Source organism: Vigna angularis, chromosome 9 (genome assembly GCF_016808095.1).
Source record: "Vigna angularis cultivar LongXiaoDou No.4 chromosome 9, ASM1680809v1, whole genome shotgun sequence".
Taxonomy (NCBI): Eukaryota; Viridiplantae; Streptophyta; class Magnoliopsida; order Fabales; family Fabaceae; genus Vigna; species Vigna angularis.
Window position 1 is genome coordinate 9,335,375 of NC_068978.1, and position 22,422 is coordinate 9,357,796.

Genomic DNA, 22,422 nt, shown 5'->3' on the forward strand with positions numbered 1-22,422 from the left:
AATAATAACAAACTACTAAAGATAAAAATAATATATCTAACACTCACCGTCAAGCTAGTGCATACAAATCGTATGTACCAAGCTTGTTACTAATATAATCCATAAAGACTTGTGAAAATATTTGCTTCTGCATTCGAGTGACACCAAATTGCTAATGATTTGCAAGATGACATAGAAGACAAAATATCAACCTAAAAGACTTCCCCTGAGTAAAAAATTTGGGAGGTTGCTTCATGTAAATCTCTTCTTGCAAATCGTCGTTGACATCTAGTGGATAAAGAGGTCATTGTTGAAGAACCACCACGACTATTAATAAACTAACAAAATTTATCTTTTCAATGGGAGGAAAAACATATATGGACGGGTCAAACGCAATGGTAACAAAAAAAGAGGTCAGAAGAGACACCAGCGGAAGAAGCCATGGATGAACAAGAGAGAGAAACCATAAAAATCCAAGATTCTCCAATCAAGGCACCTGAAAAAGGAAAAAAAGCAACCTCGATGCTCTGAATAGCTGCTTGAGAGGAGACGTGATGTGCTACAATGCATGATGAACCTGAGAAAGGAAAACGAGCGACCTCAACGCTCTGAATTGCAACTAGACATGCCACCATGGACGACAAAAAAGGAAGCAACTCCATAACTTCAAAAGGCACTAAGAGCGCGTAGGAGCTTCGAGGAAGGCGTCGTTGACGATCAAAACCATGTGATCGTCGGTCGAAACATGAACTCCGATAGTGGCAGCGATAGACAATAGCGATAGACGATGGCGGCGGCGGCGACAATAGATGGCGCCACCACTGGCAACGACGGATGTAGTGGTAGAGGCACCGAAAACTTTTTCCTCAAAAGAACCTTAGGCTCTAGATACCATGTTGAATATAATAAAAACTAGGTATGAGATTAATCTCCCTTGTGTTGAATATATACATAGAGTTCTTTATTTATAATAGAAGAAATATGGACTAAGTCCAAAATACAATTAAGAAATAATAACAAATTAACTAAAGATGAAAGATAAATATAAAATAAAGATAATATATCTAACAAATTGAAACAAGTTTCCATAAGGAATTCATACAATTTCAACATACTAACTCAGCTCATCAAACTACTAAAACTTTAGAAACAATATTTAGCTTTCCTTATCTATTAGAAGCTTAAACAACTCGAAAGGGCTTAAACCGCTTTTTCAACTCAAATGACTCTATCTGAACCTACACACAACGAAATCATGATCATGGTACGTAGTTAGAACCATTGATCTACAAAGAACCTAATATAAGACTCAAACTATACATGCGATAAAGTCATATCACATGCAATGGAAAAACACAGAAAACAAAGAAAAAAAGTAAAAATTAACTTACTCTTTTACAAGAATTGATCAGTTAGAATGGAAGATCTTGTCGCTGTGGTCTCGTAGACACTCCTTGATCTTCAAATATATGACCTAAGAGTTAGAATTCTAATAGAAAAAGGAAAGAATACTCAGATAATGAGTTTTATATAAATGGAATGTGTTTTAACTAATGAGACTCGTTAACACTCCTTAACATAGTATTAAAATAACATAGTCTTAGAAAGTAACATGTGACACCTTATGCTATATTAAAAAAAGAAAGACATGTTGTATCAATATTTTTAAAATAGAAACTAATACTAATAAAGATAAAGAGATCGATTTGAAATTTTCTTAAAAAAAATACTACCGATATTTAATTTTTTTAATACATTGTATGTCGCAAATGTACAAATTAAATAATTTTTTCGTCTATTCTCATCAACGAAGTAATAAATAAAATATGGTTCAGATAAAAAGATTAATATGTAATTGATATTATTTAAATCGAAATAGATCAGATGACATAAATTTAAATTTAATAGAAAAAGTATTAAAAATAAATTAAATAATACAAATATAAATTTGATAAAAATTAAATAAATAAATTATATAAATATACAATTAATAAAAAATAATTAATAGACTAAATGACATAAATATTAGTTAGTACATAAAAATAATGTGTAATTAGAATGATATATTTACAATCATACGATTCTTTATAATTTATTTACCATATATTTTTTAAAATAATTTAATATATATTATATTAAAGATATTAATTTAATATTTTATTATTAAAAGGAAATAAAAGCCATTTGAATACATGGTGTTGTCAAAGAAAACTTCTGTTGCAGGGAAAAAGCTCAGAGATGGGAAGTGAGAAAGCAGAAAGTTCGTGCGCGTCGCCATGGCTGAAAATCTCGAAGGAAGTTGACCCTGCAGTTGCCTCTGCGGCGTTGCGCTTCGTTGATCGCTTGGGAGCTTCCACCGCCGTTCCCCCTAAGTGGGACGCGCGTGGCTCCTACGACCCCTTCTTTCGGAACTTCATCAAAATCCTTCACATCCAACCAGGACGAATTTCGATCTCCGTTCACGCCAAACCCCCCATCTGTGTATGTAAACCGTTATGTAAGCACAAAATTTGGATTCAAGATTCGATTTTGTTAGCACTGTTCTCCAATTACTACTTGGAGCTGGGGCTATACCTCGTAATTTGTTCGGTGGAAACTAACACATAAGTATTATGTGTTAGTATGTACGTTTTTTTAATTTCATTTTCTTTACTGGAATTGCAGAATACCTTTGGAACTCTGCATGGGGGTTCTGTTGGGACTTTGACTGAGATTCTGTCAACTGCTTGTGCTAGAACGGTAGTTGCTGAGGACAAAGAACTTTTTCTTGGGGAAATTAGCATGTCTTACATGTCTGCCACTCCAGCAAATGTGAGTATATAATCAGTCTTTATGCTTTCCATGGTTGTCTATTGAGGTACAACGTATATAAATCATAGAGTCCGACCAGTAGAATGGTTCGGTGGTGTGCTCCATGAGGAAATGCAGTGCTTTATTTGATTGTATTTTGAAACAGCATAGCAAAGCTTGAGGACATAAGAAAAGAAAGCAAACGACTTAGAACTTTAAGTAATTAGTTTGAGATGTTTGGACTCTTATAATTATAAACAATGTTGCTCGCATCATTCAACTTCTGTTGCTCAGTTTCTTATCATTCGCTTAGGAGATTGCTTTGGATCGGTGTGATTAGGACATCGTTGATAATACTTCAAAGATAACTATGCTTGCAAAAGGATAACAGAATTTTAATAAGACAACCATGAAAGCCTGATCCAAATTTCTGGAATTTCTTGTTATTATTGTCTTTCTTTGAACTCTTGAGAACTTTTAAAATTAACCTTGAAAGAACTGCTCCTACAATTTAGATTATTATCCCCATTCCCCAACAAGAAGCAAAAAGGCAATAAGTTTAGGACTTCTGGCACATCAGGAACAAGTTTCCTAGTCATTCAATGTGTTGGGGTGATCATGAATTGGATTTTTCAAAATTCATATCCATTTTAACTTAATGGAATTGAATTGGACTTTTCCAATCCAATTTAAATTAGATTAATTCCAGTTTGTTTAGTTTTTCCAAATTAGATTTGAATTTAAATTTAAATTTGAATTGGCATGACTTGGACTCAATTAGGCCATACCTAACCTAACATGGACTCAGCTCCGCTAGACCAAGCTTAATCGGACGAAGCCTAGCATACGCTCGACCTAACAAAACCTGGCTAGACTTGACTCAAATTAATTTGGCTCGACCTAACTAAGTCCCAACCTGACCTAGCTAGACCTAACTCATTTCAATTAGACCTGGGCCTGACCTAGCTTGCCTAGGCCTAGCTTGAGCCAACTTGACTTTTGCTCGATTTGTCAACTTTTATTAACTTGGATCCAACCCAATGTGGGCCTAGGTCGACTTTGCTTGACTAGGGCCTAGGTTGACTTGGGTCAACATAGATTGGGGTGAATTGGGTCCCAACTAGGCTCGAGGCCATCTTGGCTCAATAAGGCCCCCACTTTACTAGGCATGATGTGGGCTCGCATTAATGTGACTTGATGTGAACCTAGGCCAACCCGGTTCGACTCAATTTGATCTGGGCCTATGTTGAATTAGTCCGATGTGGGTTCAGGTTGATTTGGCTTGATGTAGACCCAGGCTGATTCATTCTAACTTAGGCTCATATTGACTCGACTAGACATGGGCATGGCTTACTTAGCTTGATTTGGGCCTTGCTTGACTCAATTCAGACTTGGACTTTTCTAAGCTCAACTTAGGCCAACTTGGCCACAACTCGATTAAACATGATGTGAACTTGTCTCAACTTGGCCTGATATGAACCCATCCTGTCTTAACCTTATGTATATGGACTAGATGCTTGAAGTGGGCTCAACCCGGTCAACTTGACCTTGACTTAGCCTGACTTGGGTCTAACTCAATCCAACATGACATGGGCTCAATTCTACCAACTTGACAAATATCTGGCCCAACATGACTTGGGCCCAACCTGATCCGATTTGAGGCACAACTTGTCTTGTCCTGGGCTAGCTTGACTCGGGTTTGGCTTGGCTAGCCTAACTTGGTTTTGGCTTGTGCTAACTTGGGTTTGGTCTAGACTAGCTTAACTTTAGCTTGACCCACTTTGGTTGTCCTGTACTAAGTCCAACCCAACCTTGCATTACTTGAGGTCAAGTCGGCTCTACCTTGCATGAGTAGCAGTCAACCTGACCCGGTCTTGCCTTATCCTATTTAACTTTTCATAACTTGAACTAACCTAGATTCACCTTGGATATTTAAAATTCAAAAAGTTATTTAATGTATAATATCTAATTCAAATCCAATTAAACGGATTGGACTTAAAATCGAAAAATATGGATTTGGATTTGAGATAAATAAATATACTAAAATAGACTTAAAGTAATATGGATTGTGTTTGAAAATTTGAATTTTTTACCCACACTATAATGTGTGATGTTGGTGAGTTGCATTGACATTTTTGGTGGATGACTATTACATTTCATATTAAGGTTTCCTGAATTGCCCTTGAGTTTGAGATATTATTTTTGGATGAAGATTCTGTAAAGTGCACGGTTCAGTTTAGACGTGAACCAATTAAAAATCAAATTTAAATTTTGATTGAATAGACAAAAGTGCATGGATAACAAACTTTACATTTGTAATAAATCAATAATCCCTCGGTTGCTTTCAAGAGTAATTACTTCCTTCACTTTAGTTTCGAGTGCACTTTGCATTTTATAGCATCCAAATATTCTAATACTCATGTTACATGATTTTTCTTTTGCCAACTTGGTCATCTATTTATACTGTGCCATTTTCATGTTCATAAGCTATCTTCATGCTTGAATTTGGTAAATGTATTTTGCACTTTACGTTTATCCAGGAAGAAGTGTTAGCAAATGCCTCCGTGGTGAAGTCCGGCAGAAATTTAACTGTAGTCGCAGTTCAGTTCAAATTGAAGAAATCTGGGAATATGGCATATAGCACTCGCGCTACCTTCTATAACATGCCTCTTTCCAGTTTATGAATAATTTGGATTCAGTTTAAACGGAATAAATGTATACTAAAGAATAATATATTATTTTACTTATAATATTATTTGTTTTACATTGATAGCCAACAATTATTTAAGAATAATTTGCTTTTAGATGTTTAAAAAGTAGGGTAAAAATATTATAATGGCCTTGAAAGCAATTTTTATCAAAGTTCTTATACATCTAATTGGATTTCTTCTCCATAGTTTATATGGGACATATTTGAATTCATGTACTTGAGAATGTATCATATTTCATGGTTTTATTACATTCCTAAGTATGTTCACATGGTTTAATAGTTACGATTAGAAATAAGAGATATTGAAGATAAGTGTCTCACTTGCCAACTATTTTAATGTGCTATTGAAAGGGGAAAACGGTGAAGAATACAAAAAAAAATAAAAATTAGAAATTGTTTTTAACTTAATGAACTTAACCCCTCAATGTAAATAATGTTTAATGTCATAAATAATCGCATTGAAATGTAATAAGTAGTTGGTTTAATTACACATTTAATCAGTCAACTTCATCAACTCCAGGAAATTTATTATTAAACTTTTCTTAATATATTGTTCTGTGCAAATGTATAAATTGAATGAATTTTACCAATTCGTCTGGTCTCATCATTGAAGTGAGAAATAAAATATGGTCCAAATAAAAAGATTAATATGTAATTAATAATAAATTAAATAATATACATACAAATTTAATAAAAAAGTAAAATAAATTAAATGATATAAATATGCATTTAATACAAAATAATTAACAAATTAAATGACATGTTTATAATATCTTAATTTAATATTTTATTATTAAAAAGGAATGAATGCCATTTGAATACATAGTGTTTGTCAAAGAAAAAATCGGTTGTAGGAAAAAGGCTGAGAAATGGGAAGTGAGAATGGAGAAGGCTCGTGCGCGTCGCCATGGCTGAAAATCTCGGAGGAGGTTGATCCTGCAGGTGCCTCCGAGGCCTTGCGCTTAGTTGATCGTATGGGAGCTTCCACCGCCGTTCCCCCTAAGTGGAACGCGCGTGGCACCTACGACCCCTTCTTTCGGAACTTCATCAAAATCCTTCATATCCAACAAGGACGAATTTCTATCTCCGTTCACGCCAAACCACCCATCTGCGTATGTAAAACGTTATGTAAGCACAAAATTTAGATTCAACATTCATGAAAGATTCTATTCATATGATTGGAGAATATTTCAATGTTTATTTTCTTATGGAACTACATCTCTAAGTGTTGTGATTTGGTAGTGATTGCTTCTACCATTGTTATGAGAAGATGAGAAAATTGGAAATGGGGGATTTGAGGAGTATTAAAGATTGCATCCAATTATATATTATATAACTAAACATGTTTCTAATATTTTTTAAATTTTGAACTTTCATTTTTCATTTTTCAAATTATATGAATTTAATTTTTTTAACTAAATTTTGTTAAATTTATTTAATGTTTTAAAAAGACTTTTCTAAATTAACATTGAGATACGTCTAAAGTTAGAATACTAAATTTTGTAAAAAAAATTTAAGGAGAAATTATTTTCTAATTTTCAGGGAAAAAAACATATTCTTATATTATAATCTTACTTTATTCTCATTGGATATCTTCTTCAACAGTGATGTGAGGTGGTTGTGTTTTTTTTTTTTTATTTGAAGTGTTTCATTATTCAATGTGGGGCAACGAACATTGTGATAATTTTGCATGTTAGTTATTAGAAATCGAGTTATTTGATTATGTTGCTCTCTGGAGGCTGAAAATGAAAAGGTTTTGTTGCTTAGGGTGATCTTTTCTTTTTTAGCCTAGGAAATTAAGAAGATCTATGTATCTATGCTTTGAATGTTTTGTTGGTTGGATGATTGCATTTGCTGATGAGTTCCTTGCCCTTTGAATGGAAGAGTTAGTAATACACTCTTCTAAATACACTGTCAACTGCTGATTAACATTTACTGGAAATAAAAAAGTTGTGAGTCTCACATTCATAATTCTATAGTTTCTTATAAATTCCAATTAGCAATATATAGTAGAGTGATGGAATGAGTGTTTACTAAATATCACTCATCTGGAGTTCTAGTGGCTCTTTCATTTTAGGAAGGGTTTTCTGTTGATTTTGAATTGCAGAAAACACTACGTTTGTTTACTTTGTTTCTAGAACTCAAAAGTTTGCACAAAAAAACATGTCTGACAAGGTTTCGTGAACAGACTCTTGAAGATCAGAAACAAATTCAAAATGAGGTGACAGTTTTGTAATTAAAAGTGAAAACAAGATATAAAAAACAGAATCCCCCTCCCCCTTTTTTTATATATATATATTGATCAAGCATGATTTTGTTTGTACGAAATATTTTTGGTTTGTTGCAAATTACAGTCAAGGGCTGTCATTTGGGTTTGTTATAGTTTCATTTTATATGAGAGCAAATAAATTCACTTTTCTCTATTCAAAGTTAACATTTTGTTCTGTGGAAACTAACAGAAAAGTATTAAGTGATAGTATGTGGATTTTTTTTTTCATTTTCTTTACCTCGTAATTTGTTCGGTAGAAACTAACACATTAGTATGTGTTTTTTTTTTCCCATTTTCTTTACCGGAATTGCAGAATGGCTATGGAACTCTGCATGGGGGTTCTGTTGGGACTTTGACTGAGATTCTGTCAACTGCTTGTGTTAGAACGGTCGTTGCTGAAGACAAGGAACTTTTTCTTGGGGAAATTAGCATTTCTTACATGTCTGCCACTCCAGTAAATGTGAGTATATATAATCAGTCTTTATGCTTTCCATGGCTGTCTATTGCGATACAACGTTTTTCCTACAAACAATTAGATGCTGTATAAATGATAGAATCCGACCAGTAGAATGGTTCGGTTGTGTGCTGCATGAGGAAATGCGGTGCTTTATCTTGAATTGTATTTTGAAACAGCATAGCAAAGCTTGACGACATTACAAAAAAATTAATTTGGGCTCAACCCAACTAAGTCATAACCTTGGGCCCTAACCTTAACCTAACCTAACTTGTCTACGAACAAATTTGACTTAGGGAGTTGCTCCCTCCACCCCCACACGTCTCTTCCTCCACCTCCCCAATTTTCTAAAATGCCAATTATATCCTTCTAAAATGACAATTATATCCTCAAAAGTTAAAAGGAACACTGCCTCTGGACGGATGACATCCTTCAACGGATGTCAACATCCGTTTAAGGCAAAACGGATGTCGACATCCGTTTCGCCTTAAACGGATGTTGACATCTGTTGAAGGATGTCATCCGTCCAGAGGCAGTGTTCCTTTTAGGTTTCGTTTTTATTTTACTACGTTTTGCGGCTCATGCAAGGATTATAGGCTTGGATATTCAAAGGATTATTGGAAGTATGGGAAGGGTTTAGGGTTTAGAATTATAGGAAGGATTATGACTACGTACCTGGAGAGAAACCACGACCAGGACACTACACCATAAACGCACTACACCACGTATTGCACCGAGAACAAGAGGAAGATTGCTTGATAATTCTTTTCACGATCACCAAGCTTTGCAGAAAAATATTTTACTCATACAAGGAACTACGTAGGTTATCAGTGAAATATGTTATAAATGAATAAAATTAAAAAACAATAATTTTAAAAATAAAATTTTACTGAGGGGCAAAATAGTAAAGGAAAGGTGGAGGAAGGGGCAAAAAAGTAAAGGGGAGGTGGAGGAAGAGATGTGTGGGGGTGGAGGGAGCAACTCCCTTTGACTTATCGACTCAACCTGAAACTTGGATGATATTGGTCCAATTTGACTTTTACTAACTTGGATCCAACCAGATGTGAATTTATATTGATTCGGCTTGACCAAGACCCAAGTAGGCTTAGCCCGACATGGACTTAGGCCAATTTGAACCCATCTAAATTTGGGTCATCTCAGCTCGACAAGGGTCCACTTTACTTGGTATGACATGGACTCACATTGACTTGGATTTATATGAACCTAGGCCGACTCGGTCTGCTCAATCCAACTTGCACTTGTGTTGAATCAGAACAAATTAGGTCTAGGCCGATTTCACCTAATGTAGATCCTAGCTGACTTATTCTGACCTTGGCTCATATTGACTCGATCAAATGTAGACCTAGACTTAACTCGATCAACTTGACCAAGATCCATCCTGACTTAGGTCCAACTCAACCCAACATGACATTGGTCCATCCATAATTTTGCCTTAGGCCCAAGCTAACCTGATTTGAGGTAAAGCTTGTCCTATCTTGTGCCAGCTAGACTCGGGTCTATCTTAACTTAGCCTAACTTGAATTTGGTCTAGCCTGACTTAACTTTAGCATGATCTAGTTTGACTTGTCTTGGAGCTGATCCAACCCAACCTTGCATTACTTGGGCTCAATACAACCTAACCTTGCATTACTTAAGCTCAAGTCGACTTTACCTTGCATGAACTGGATCTAACTTGATATGGTCTTGTCTTCCTTGACCTAACTTTTCATAACTTAAACTAACCTAGACTCATAATTTTGGATTTTCAAAATTCAAAAAGTTATTTAATCTATAATATCTAATCCAAGTCCAATTAAATGGATTGGACTTAAAATCCAGTAATATGGATTTGGATTTCAAATAAATATATTAAAATAGACTTAAAATAAAATGAATTTGGAAAATTATGGGTTGGATTTAAAAATTTGGATCTTTTGTCCACCCTACAATACTTTTGGTGAGTTGCATTGACATTTTTGGTGGATGACTATTACATTTAAGGTTCTTGGATTGCCCTTGAGTTTGTGATATTATTTTTGGATGAAGATCCTTTATTGTGCACGGTTCGGCTTAGACGAGAACAGATTAAAAATCAAATTTAAATCTTGATTGAAAAGATAAAATGTGCTTGGATAACAAACTTTACTTTTGTTATAACTTATACGCCGTGGTTGTTTTGAATAGTAATTGCCACCTGCTCTTTACTTTCGAGTGCACTTTTCACTTTAAAGCATCCAAATCCTTCAATATCTCATGTTACATGATGCTTCTCTTGCCAACTTTGTCATCTAATTCTAATGTTCCATTTTCATGTTTATATGCCATCTTCATGCTTAAATCCTTTGATAAATTTGTTTTTCACTTTTCGTTTATACAGGAAGAAGTGTTAGCAAATGCCTCCGTAGTGAAGTCCGGAATAAATTTGACTGTAGTCGCAGTTGGTTCAAATTGAAGAAATCTGGGAATATGGCATATAGCACTCGTGCTACCTTCTACAACATGCCTCTTTCCAGTTTATGAATAATTTGTATTCAGTTTAAACCGAATAAAAGTATACCAAAGTATATTACATATAATAATATTATTTATTTTACATTGATAACCAAATACTATTTAAGAATAAATTACTTTTAGATGGTTAAAAAGAAGGGGGGGAAATATTATGATGGCCTTGAAAGCGATTTTTATCAAAGTTCTTGTCCATCTGATAGGATTGGTTCTCCCAAGTTTATATGGAACATATTTGAATTCATGTACTTGAAAATGTATCATAATTCATTTCAAGTTGTCAATCTCTTCTATAACATTACTAAATATGTTCACATGGTAAGAGCTAATAATTAGTCTGCAATTTTAAATAAATTATAATAAAAAAAAATACGATAAAGCACAAGCTAATAAATTATAATATTATTCTCAAATAGCCATAACTAATTATAAGAAAAAGTATTAAAGTTAAAAAGAAAAATTCCCAGATTTTATTTACAGAATAGAAGAACAAAATTATCTTCACAAAAAGAATATGAAAAGAAAAAGGAAAGAATGTTATTATTTTCTAAATGAAAACTAAAAAAGAATATTATATTCACACTAAACACTAATAAAAATAATTATCCTTAAATTAAGTATTATTGAGAGGGAAAGAGAGAGCAACAAATACTGCGTTGGGAAAACAATGAGAGGGAGAGTGGGAGAGGAGACGGAACGGATATGGAAGAAAAAGAAGAAGAGGAAAGGAGGATACATGTATCAGTAATTTAAAGGTCATGTATGAAAACCTGATAAAAATAAAATTTTAAACAAAAGTAAAAATAAAATGTTTTATAATTTAAAAATTAAAAACATATTTAACTCTAATATTAGATATAAAATTAAGAAATTGATAACAATACTATATGATTCAAATTAATTTAAATGTATTTGGATGAATTTCGTTTGGAATACCATAAAAAATTCTTCAAAACAATTGGTTTTATGGTAAATGCAAATCAATCCAGTCAATGAATTATAGAATTACCGTTAATAAAGAAGTATGTGATCTCTATACACAAGCTATTCAACTTGGGGTAATGAACAAATTTAGTGACTATTTAGATCAATATAACATTCAAGACACTAAAATTAAAATAACATTCTAAATTTGTTAAGTGTTGAAAATTCATTCAATCTTAATTAAAAACCAAGTAATTCGTTGAGTCTAATTGACTTAAAATATGTCTATTCATTAATACTATTTTTTTCATTTAAACCTTTTTATATTAATATTATTTAATATTTTACCTTAATGTATAATATTCTAGTCATTTTTATTGTATTATCAATTTTATGATATGAAAATTCCTAGTCCACCATTCAGTAGACATGAAGTAAAATTTATATATACAATAAGAAATCAAATAAAATTGTTACTGAGTGAATAAACTTACATCAAATTCTTTTACTTAATTAAATACATCTTATTAAATACTGAGATACTTTTTCTGTTGCCCATATTTATCCTAGCCCACGTGACATTATTAGTAAAATATAAAAGGACAGCTTCTTTCTGTTTCTCTATAACTTTTTTTCATGCACCCCATAAATTCTTATATTTCAGATTATGCAGTTCAAAATCTAAGTTTTATATTCTCAAAACTATAAAAATCAAATTACATTTTTTATTTATTTTATACATACAGTCCAACATGTATTTTCTATTTTATATTTCAAAACATAATCTAAAATATAATTTGTATTTTAAATTGTACATTTCAAAATAAAAAATTTACAGAAAAAGTACACAAAATAGTGCATATTTGATTTAACAATTAGAGTCATAAACTACTCAAAATAGCTTTAACTTAAATGCAGATCTCAGATTCAGGTTTACTATTATTTAATGTAAAACCAAACATGCACGTTTCTCAAGGATGTATTTGTATGGACAATCGCCTAAATGACAGATGCTAAGCACGATCAAAGAGTGAGAACATGTTAAGATTTTGAAATGTAAAACAAAATAACAAATATTCAATTCTATTTATTAGTTACCTGGTTGATGCTTGTGTTGACAGACAATGGAGGATGTTTACTGTTTACATTTGCCTTCAAGCATAATCTATACATGCACACCACAATGAAATGCTTTGGTTCATAAAAGGAGTGAATATAAACCTCGTGTCCCAATTGCACTGTCAGAAACTGCTTCCAGCCACAGCATGCAAAAGGAAGATTATATACACTCAGCGTGTCTCCAGAGCCAAATAGCTCTGGCACTTCAAAATCATGTCAACAAATTTGCAATGCCTGGCCACTCCCAAGAAGTGTTCCATAAGAAAGTGGCATTTTTTGCTATGAACTGGTGTTGCTATGGAAGAAGATTGTATGGATGACATTCAACTGCAAAAAAGTTCGAAAACAATTCAAACTCGATTCTGAAAAGAATGAAAAGGACAAGTCGTGATGCACATACCAAAGCCACAATATTGGTTTACATAAAAATGGCATTGACAAAGGCATCCGCATCAAAGGGTTGAAGGTCTTCAACACCTTCACCAACACCTACAAATTTTACAGGGATTCCAAGCTCATCAACCACGCTGACCTGCCAACATAAATTAGTCCTTAGCATGATCACCCCACCCCAGAAACGAATAGTACTACCAATAGTGAAAAATCATTCCAAAAACTATTAAATATCCATTAAGAGAAAAATAAAATGAAGAGAATACCACACAGCCACCTCTTGCAGAGCCATCCAATTTGGTCAAAATTAAACCAGTGACACCCACAACCTGTCTCAAGGTCAAAGGATTCAGAGAAATTTTTTGAATAAAGCTCACAGCAAGTTAATACGGAACCATGAGGCAAATATAATACTAAATGTTGAGATACTATGAGCGAGAATATCTAAAAATATGTAAGTCAATGAATAATAAGACTGAGTGAGGAACTCGTATACCTGAAAACTACAACATATTAGTGACTGACCACCACTCGTTTGGCCGTAGTATGTTTGCTAAATAAATAAACCTCTAAATCTTCATTCCCTTACTGATATTTTTTTTCAAAGATGTATTATGCTTTATATTCTAATGTATTCCTTTTGTCCCCATTTCAGGGTGTGTTTATACTTTTTCTTTCCAGATTGAATTGTGCACTACATCTATTAACTCTAATATCAGAATTGCATGTTTAAACCATAACCGTGATTTGGCCTCAGAAAGCATTGCACAAGAAGGACCAGAAGGTATCATAGTATACATATTTTATATTCCCTAGTTTTAAGAGGGAAAAAAGTTAAAAGTTGGCATTTAGAAATAAATTAAGAAATTGAATTCCATTACTACATAAATGTTCCCCCAGCATCAAATGATCCAGTGAAACTACCGAGGAATTTGTATATATTTAACTCTAGGTACAAAGAAAGCACAACTCATTGACTACCGGTTGCAAGATTTGATCTAGATTTGTTCTACAATCTCTTCCCATTTTCTGTTTCAATTACAATATTGAAATGCAATCTTTAGTTTGAATGTCAAAGATCCAATAACTCTCCCAAAGAAACAATCTAAATATCAAATGGTATTCTCATATACTGATAGGAGGGATTAAAGAAAATTTTCCCCAAACTCAACAAATATAAAATTTAAAAGGCAGAAGTAGAATTTACATCATTGAATTCTCTTGCTTGTGGCAACATATTCAGACCAGTGGTCCCATCCAGAACCAGTAGGACCTCCTGCAATCATTGTCAAAACCCTCGTTTTATGATATACTTCTGAGTTTGTTCGGCAAGAGTGAAAAAGAGAAATGGAAAACACGTTCAAGGAAAGACGATTTTATTCACACACATCATGATTTACTAAACTAAGAGAACTAAGGACAAATAAATAAGTACTACATAAAACATACACAGTAGTTATATTAAGAGATGTAGCAAAGGATGCTACAAAGATAATATAATAATAATAATAATAAAGAAAAAAAGGTTTTAGTTTATGTCAGGTTTAATAATGCTGTTCAACAATCGAACGAAGAATAAATTTAACAGAAAACGAAGTAGGTGTATTAGTATAAATCCTTTGACACCATCTCACCAAAACAGACAAAAGAAAAATACCATCCACGTTATAATTATTCATCAACTTCCACCTAAAGGTCTAAAAGCTTACTCCAAAAAGTTGCCAGAAAATAAAAGAAGATAAAACGTTTTTAAGATATTTAACCATAAGTATATACAAAAAACAAGCATAGATGATCGAGTGCTCAGCAGTTCCCAAACATTTACCAGCAGCAAGATTAAGTTGGGGGAAAAAGTGTAAAAAACTTGGCTTACATTGGGTGCACCGGGAATGACTTTAGCAACAGATTTTTTACAGGAAATCAACTCTTCCATTAAGCTGTAATTAGTGTGTAAACCTGAGAACATAACATGATCCCCATTGCTAATATATCTAGATAGTTCATTAAACACAAAGAGCAAGTGTAAAACTTGTACTTACGACCAGACGTATCACATAAAACTATATCAAAACCGAGCTCTTTTCCCTTTTTTACAGCCTGTGAAAGCACTGCAAGTAATACAGTAGGAAGAAAATTTAGTATCAAAGCCAACGCAAAATATATCCAAATAAAGATGCTATAAAATTTAAAAGTGATCAACAGCAGATCCAAGATCCAAATTTAACTCCTTTTGTACCTGATGATGCTTTTGCTTTCTGTGATTCAGCCACAACAATCTCACATCCAGTCCTTTCTGCCCATATTTCCAACTGATCACTAGCAGCAGCTCTAAATGTATCACCAGCCGCCATCAATATCTGGAAGATTTTTAAAAGTAAGAAAGGAAGACCACCATGGAATTCTAAATCCTAAATTGTGAAGCATAAATATGTGACAAAAGGTAATATGATACAACAAAAGATATTAAAGCTCAAACAAGAGAACACCAAAATCCATCAATTCCTTTCAATCTGTTACGTACCTGAGTACGTAAACTAGCCAAATACAACCTTTCACTCTCTCTCACACGGAATAGAACAATAAACGAATAATATTGGATGAATGAATCTCTTTTATTGATGGTAATATCTGAATAAACAAGGATAAACAATAATTGGGAGCATAACCTCCTTCAATTACTTTGAGAGCATAACCTCCCTCACAAGACAATAATGTCTGTCACAAAACTCAATAATCAAAAGCCTGTCTTTAACCCTGGACTCTAACCTTATTTATATTAATTATTTCCCGCCCATCTCTTATTAAATATTCCTCTAGAATATATCTGCATTTGATATAAATATCCCTATATTTAATATTCAATAATTTATATAAATATCTCTATATTTAATATAAATATCTCTATATTTAATATAAATATCTCTATATTTAATATAAATATCTCTCCGTATATTATCTTAGCACATATCCTTAATTATAAATATCTTATATTGAATATTTCCCTAAATATATATTTATTTACTCTAATTAACTTATACTATATTTATTTACTCTAATTAACTTATATTATATTTATTTACTCTAATTAACTTATACTAAATATTCTCTCTGCTCATATACTTTCTAACCCTTATTATTACCCCTACCTTAGGTCGTAACATTACACCCCGCTGCAAAACAACCTTGTCCTCAAGGTTGGAAACAGGGAGCTGGACCTCATGGCTCCTCATCAATTCATGTCTGGAGGTTCGGGTGGTGGTAAAACCTTCTCTAATGTCTTCCATTCTTCATCCAGCATTCTGGTTACCACTTCTCCTAAATCATAAGCCCTGAGGGAATGGTTTTCAATGTCTTTCAGTACTTCACGTCGCGCTCTTCCTTCTGCCAGTGTACCAAACACTGCAAGCCCCCTGTTCTTTTTGTCGGCCCATCTCTTCACAGACTCCATTGTTCTCTCCAGGGTATTGATTCTTCCATTTGCCCTTCCTTCCAAAGCCTTCATCCTTCCTTCCAATACTAGACCGTTTGGTTCAGGTAGTTTTCTCACGCTCGGTTCTGGCCGTCTCCTCCCGTTTGGCTCGGTAAGTCCTCTCTCTATAGGTTCCGTCCGTTCTTTCACGTTCGGATCCAGCAGTCTGCTATCGTTCGGTTCTGGCCGTTCGCTCACGTTCGGATCCGTTAGTCCACTATCGTTTGGTTCCAGCAGTCCCTTCCCATTTGGAGCTTGGACTTCATGGCGTATTCCACTCAACTCTGCCTTCAACCTCCTTAGGGAGAACTCCATGTTCTTTATTCTCTGCTCCATGCTCTCCAGTTTCCCTTCAACTGCATTTATTCTTCCCTCCATGATGTCTTTCACTCGTCTCTATTAGGATCCGGCAGGTCGGACCAATTGTTACGTACCTGAGTACGTAAACTAGCCAAATACAACCTTTCACTCTCTCTCACACGGAATAGAACAATAAACGAATAATATTGGATGAATGAATCTCTTTTATTGATGGTAATATCTGAATAAACAAGGATAAACAATAATTGGGAGCATAACCTCCTTCAATTACTTTGAGAGCATAACCTCCCTCACAAGACAATAATGTCTGTCACAAAACTCAATAATCAAAAGTCTGTCTTTAACCCTGGACTCTAACCTTATTTATATTAATTATTTCCCGCCCATCTCTTATTAAATATTCCTCTAGAATATATCTGCATTTGATATAAATATCCCTATATTTAATATTCAATAATTTATATAAAAATCTCTATATTTAATATAAATATCTCTATATTTAATATAAATATCTCTATATTTAATATAAATATCTCTATATTTAATATAAATATCTCTCCGTATATTATCTTAGCACATATCCTTAATTATAAATATCTTATATTGAATATTTCCCTAAATATATATTTATTTACTCTAATTAACTTATACTATATTTATTTACTCTAATTAACTTATATTATATTTATTTACTCTAATTAACTTATACTAAATATTCTCTCTGCTCATATACTTTCTAACCCTTATTATTACCCCTACCTTAGGTCGTAACACAATCTTGAAACGATAAATTGATTTTAAAATTATAACAGGTACATAGGAACATAAACAACATTTTCTATATTTAAAAAATGCAGACCAAGGAGTTTTAATGCATTCTCTTCTCTGAATAAAAAGAGGTTGATCCCTGGGGCAACAGTAGAGTTGCTTCCTTGTGACCAGGAGATCATGGATTAATCTTCATGCACCAACTAAGACCAACTTCATATATTTTGATAATATCAAACCACGGAGGACTAAATATAAGCAACTAACAGTCTTCAAGGACTTCCCTGGGGAATTTGGAAGTATGATCACAACCAAACATTATCCCGTAAGATAGTGTCTGATAAACTAATTCCAGTGGTTTCTGTTAAAAACCAAATTTCAGGAAAGTAATTAAGAAGAGTATTTTTTTTAATGGTTTCTACAAATATTTTCTTAGTTCTTCATTATCCCCTTGTGATTGCATTCTCTTCCTTATGATCCATTTTTCTTATTTGAGATACTCGGCATCTTTCAAGAATCCAAAGAGAAAGTTTTACTCCTGACTCCTGAATTAATAAAAGAAATAGTCATTCTGGATAAGGGCAAGGTATTGTCTACAATCAAACAAAATATAATTGAAGAAATGGAAGGAAAGAGAAAATTAATATTAATGAAGGATGGGCTAATCTCTCTGCAAGTCAGAAGTGGAAACCTCAAAAAAATAGTGGGCAGAAGATCAAAGAGAGGTGTAAAAGGTTCTTGGTCAAGTCATTGTTTATGATATTTATCTGAATAGTTGATAGGTACTCATTGACTCCCCAATGACATCACTATACAAGCTCTTAAAATTCAGAGAAGAGAAATCCCAGCAGGTCCTGTTGACCAACAAACTTTCAGTTGGAGATCAAAACAAAGACCAAAGCAACACTCAGATAATATAATACATAATCTAACCTTAGCCCCTTCATTCTTCAATCTATAGGCCAGCTTTCCTGCAAATAAAAGCTGAACAAGTTGGCATGGTTTTGGATATCTAAACAGCCAAAGAGAATTTGATTGATTATTGGAAGAGGGAGGAAGAGTTTCATCAAATGATTTTATGAATTTATAATGTATGCATAATAACACTAACAATAGTCACGGTGATCCATAGTTTTATTCTTTTATAATTTTACATCCAATTGACACAATATAACCTTTGTAGGCATATTCATTAACTCTGGAGAAATAAATCTGACGTGGAACATAAAGAAAGAAAAAAACTGCATGTTGTCTAATGTCCCAATTATTTATTTCAATTATCACGGAATGGAATCAACAACTTAAGAATTTTTCTTACCTAAAGATGTTGTTTTCCCTCCACCATTAACACCAACAATCATTATTACAGCTGGCTTCCTAAACACGAAAAAAAATTAACCCAATATAAAGCACAAAAGTGAAGACAATAAAATTTAGTCTCATAGCAAAAGTAGAAAATGCTCACACCTGAATCCAAGTTGAAGTTCGGTTTTACTTCCCTTGGAGGTTAACAGTTCCAAAACATTCCTCTTCAATGCTTCCTAATGCCATTCAAATTAATGCACAACACATTCCATTTCATAAAATTAGAAAATGCGTGATATATTATCAACTAACCTGATAAAATAGGGGAAGGGAGATTTCAGTAACTAGTTCTGACCATGTTAAGGCCCAACCACAACCCAGCAAAAACAGCATATCAAGCATTGTTAAACTCCGAGACAGAAATAAATCAAAATTACAAACTCATAATATAAGGTAAAATAGGAAGAACTAAATAAAAAGTAAAGCATTAAGTACATTAGGAGCACACAAAAATGCCCTTCCAATAATAATAAACATTTATAAAGAATTATCCTCTAATATATTAAATGTTCATCAACCATTTCAGCCCTTTTTCTCAAAATCTAATTTATTTTCAAAAACTCTTTCCCTCCATAGAATCCAATTCATACACACAACCAACAAACTCTTAAGCACGTGCTGAAAACAATAACATAACCTTGAGTCCTTTAAGGCATTTGAAGCACATTTGAGGCGTGTTAGCAATTAATAAAATTCAAAGACTGACTCTCTTCAATCAACTCTGTTCAATTTATACCTTTATCTCATTCCCTGATTTAAGCTTCCCTGAAAATATATCCTCGCGCAAATTCTCTACAATCTTAATAGTGATTCTCGGGCCAAAATCAGACACTAAAAGAGCCTGCAATAAACAAATAAATAATTTAGTTAAAATGCAAAATTTTTGGTAAAATCCTAACTCTGTAGTTTATGAAAACTATACTCAAATAATTAGCATGCAATGCGTGTTTACATGAATTTTAAGATTGTCGAGTTTTATGATAGCTTTTGTGAAAATTCTTATAATTAGGATAATCTTTTTACTATGATATCAATTAATGTTGCATGAGAATCAATTTGGATCAACCGAAGTAAGACTACTTTAAACAACAAAGTTTAAATTCTCCATAAGAGTGATCAATGCAACTGCACACTCAGAAACTTGCAACTGAACTCGAAACCATTAATTGAGCTAGGAATTACATGCTAGTTAATTCATAAGGTTGGATAATTTTTTCCATAAACTACATATAAAAAAAATAAAACAAGGTTTACTATGATCCAAAATTAACTTATGCATAAGAACTAAAAATAAATTCATAAAAGAATTTAGTCGAGAGAATTTATACACATAAATTAATATCAATTTATAAAGAAATTCTTAAAAATACAAACATGTTCCGTTCAGCGTTGCACACACACAGTATTTAGGATAACGTGAATGCATGAAAATTAAATTCTAAATAAAATATATAAAACTAAAAAAAAAATGTTTAGAAATGAATAAGAGGAACCTCTTCGAGTTCGTCAAGGACTCGGTCCGTGTCGGCGAGGTTCCAGTAGAGCAGAAGCTCGTCGATGACGGCGAGGTTGTTGCGGGTCTTGGAGAATCCCGTAAACACCTTTTCCACGTCACTCTTCGCCTTCTCCTTAATCAAACGCCCCAGTTTCGTGAAGAACCCGGTCTGTCCCGCTGAACACCTGAACCGAGCCGAGCCGGTTCTAAAATTGGGGGCTCCGGTTCGAGGAGCGACGTTGAAGAGGATATATTGTGAATTGGAGGAAGGTTGCGAGATAACGGGGAAGCGAGCGAGGGAAGAAGAAATGGTAGCCATTTCTGCAACTGCTGAGTTCTGCGCGCTGAACCAGAAGAAGATAAAGTGAGCCAAAGCGACGCCGTTTTGAAATCTTTTATAAACGTCCTTGTTACATAAAGTTTCTTTCTTATGTCTTATATTTTGACATAAATAGCATTTTAATCTAATCTTTTAATAAATTATTTGTTCTCTATAATTTAAAAATCTATTATTTTAGCTTGATTTTTTTTAATATGAGACTAAAAACTATTTTTATTCAAATATCTTTATCTCTTAAATTTAGCATATTTTTAATTTAATAACATTTGAATAAATAAAAAAATCATACATTTGAATATTTGAAAGTTCATTTTCTTTGTATGAATCCCTCTCATTGTGGTGTATTAGAAACACTAATATCATATTGGTATGACATGGAGTTTTAAGTGGGTTTGGTTGTAAAGTAGTTTTAAATTTTTTATTATTTTAAAAATTGAATTGGTTGATTTTATTGATTGGAAAATGGAAATGGTTACTACCACACCACCCATGGTTGTAATGGTTGCTTATTTTGAACAATGGACGATGGTTGTGGTTGTATACATTATAATAGGCAAATAATATTGGAAGAATTTTACTAATATTTTGAAAAATAATGTCTAGCTTCTCCATGCATCTTTCTCTCTTCTTCTTACACCTTCCAAAATTAAATGTTACTTAATGTAGTAAATTTTGACCAACTAAATTAAATGAACTTACTATATTTATTTGTACTTCTTATCATTCATCTACTCTTCTTCATTGTTTTCACGTTTTTCTTCTCTTCGTGATTGCTTTGATGGTTATGTGTTGCTGCTTTGGTGGTGGTTCTGTTTCTTCATGGTGCGATCTTGTTATCTATGATAGTTCTTGTTGGTGTGACCTTTGTGATGGTCTTTGTGTTCGTGAGGTGTGTGGGAGGTTTAGGTAACACACATAACCAAAAACCTTTATAGATTCTGAAAATCGTAAAACTCTTAACTAGTTTTCGAAATTCGATTAAGAAATTATTGGATTTTGAAAGTCAATTAAGAAATCAACGAATTTCGAAAATCGTTGAATCCTTAATCGGTTTTCAAAAGCTCATAAGCTCTATCGAATGGTGAAAGTCGATTTAAAGTTTAACGAATTTCGAAAACCATTGAATCTTTAACTAGTTTTCAAAAGTCGACGAGTTTTAAACCAAATTTCAAAAGTTGGTTAAGAGTTTAATAAATTTTGAAAATTGTTAAATAATTTTCGAAAGTCGACGAACTCTTAACCAAATTTCAAAAATCGGTTAAAAATTTATTGACTTTCGAAAACGGTTTTAACAGTTTTGAAATCCCTTAATCTCCTTAATTTTTTTATTTAATTTAATTTTTTTGTTATTTAATTTTTAATATCTAAACCTTTTATTATTAGTATTAATATTATTATTAGTATTTAGTGAGATATTGAGTAGTAAATATGTTTATCATAATGTATTATTTGAGAAACTAACTCTCAAAAATTATTGTCCATATAAATTTAAATATATGTTAAAATTTAGATGAATAT

At 32.9% G+C, this 22,422-nt stretch overlaps 2 protein-coding genes and 1 pseudogene across 3 annotated transcripts; 2 read left to right on the plus strand and 1 right to left on the minus strand.

Annotated features, from left to right (window-relative positions):
* Window positions 1-2,145: 2,145 nt before the first annotated feature.
* LOC108346266 (uncharacterized) lies at window positions 2,146-5,541 on the plus strand. Its single transcript, XM_017585298.2, has 3 exons — window positions 2,146-2,460; window positions 2,644-2,790; window positions 5,310-5,541. The coding sequence occupies exons 1-3, from the start codon at window positions 2,218-2,220 to the stop codon at window positions 5,451-5,453; spliced, it is 534 nt and encodes a 177-aa protein (XP_017440787.1). The 5' UTR covers window positions 2,146-2,217; the 3' UTR covers window positions 5,454-5,541.
* Window positions 5,542-6,280: 739 nt separating this feature from the next.
* On the plus strand, window positions 6,281-10,797 carry LOC108346267 (uncharacterized; annotated as a pseudogene).
* Window positions 10,798-12,691: 1,894 nt separating this feature from the next.
* Window positions 12,692-20,942, minus strand: LOC108346328 (cell division protein FtsY homolog, chloroplastic). Of its 2 annotated transcripts, none has more exons than XR_008245353.1 (12): window positions 20,563-20,942; window positions 19,806-19,910; window positions 19,172-19,245; window positions 19,023-19,081; window positions 18,638-18,675; window positions 15,383-15,503; window positions 15,186-15,254; window positions 15,020-15,102; window positions 14,354-14,422; window positions 13,424-13,475; window positions 13,154-13,285; window positions 12,692-13,080 (listed from the first exon to the last, which is right to left on the minus strand). XR_008245353.1 is itself a non-coding variant. In XM_017585384.2 (12 exons), the coding sequence occupies exons 1-11, from the start codon at window positions 20,881-20,883 to the stop codon at window positions 13,172-13,174; spliced, it is 1,116 nt and encodes a 371-aa protein (XP_017440873.1). In that variant the 5' UTR covers window positions 20,884-20,936; the 3' UTR covers window positions 12,692-13,080; window positions 13,154-13,171. The 2 variants fall into 2 exon arrangements, 1 of the variants encoding a protein (XP_017440873.1); XM_017585384.2 differs by having other exon boundaries at window positions 13,413-13,475; window positions 20,563-20,936.
* Window positions 20,943-22,422: the final 1,480 nt, after the last annotated feature.

Bases quoted from the DNA above. Each gene is read 5' to 3' on its own strand.
- LOC108346266 (XM_017585298.2), top strand. From the start codon at position 2,218: ATGGGAAGTGAGAAAGCAGAAAGTTCGTGCGCGTCGCCATGGCTGAAA. The intron at 2,461-2,643 runs GTATGTAAACCG...CTGGAATTGCAG, and splicing joins ACGCCAAACCCCCCATCTGT to AATACCTTTGGAACTCTGCA. The intron at 2,791-5,309 runs GTGAGTATATAA...ACGTTTATCCAG, and splicing joins TGTCTGCCACTCCAGCAAAT to GAAGAAGTGTTAGCAAATGC.
- LOC108346328 (XM_017585384.2), bottom strand. From the start codon at position 20,883: ATGGCTACCATTTCTTCTTCCCTCGCTCGCTTCCCCGTTATCTCGCAA. The intron at 13,476-14,353 runs GTAAATTCTACT...ACCTTGAGACAG, and splicing joins AAGCAAGAGAATTCAATGAT to GTTGTGGGTGTCACTGGTTT. The intron at 13,286-13,412 runs GTATTCTCTTCA...TTATGTTGGCAG, and splicing joins CTGCAAGAGGTGGCTGTGTG to GTCAGCGTGGTTGATGAGCT.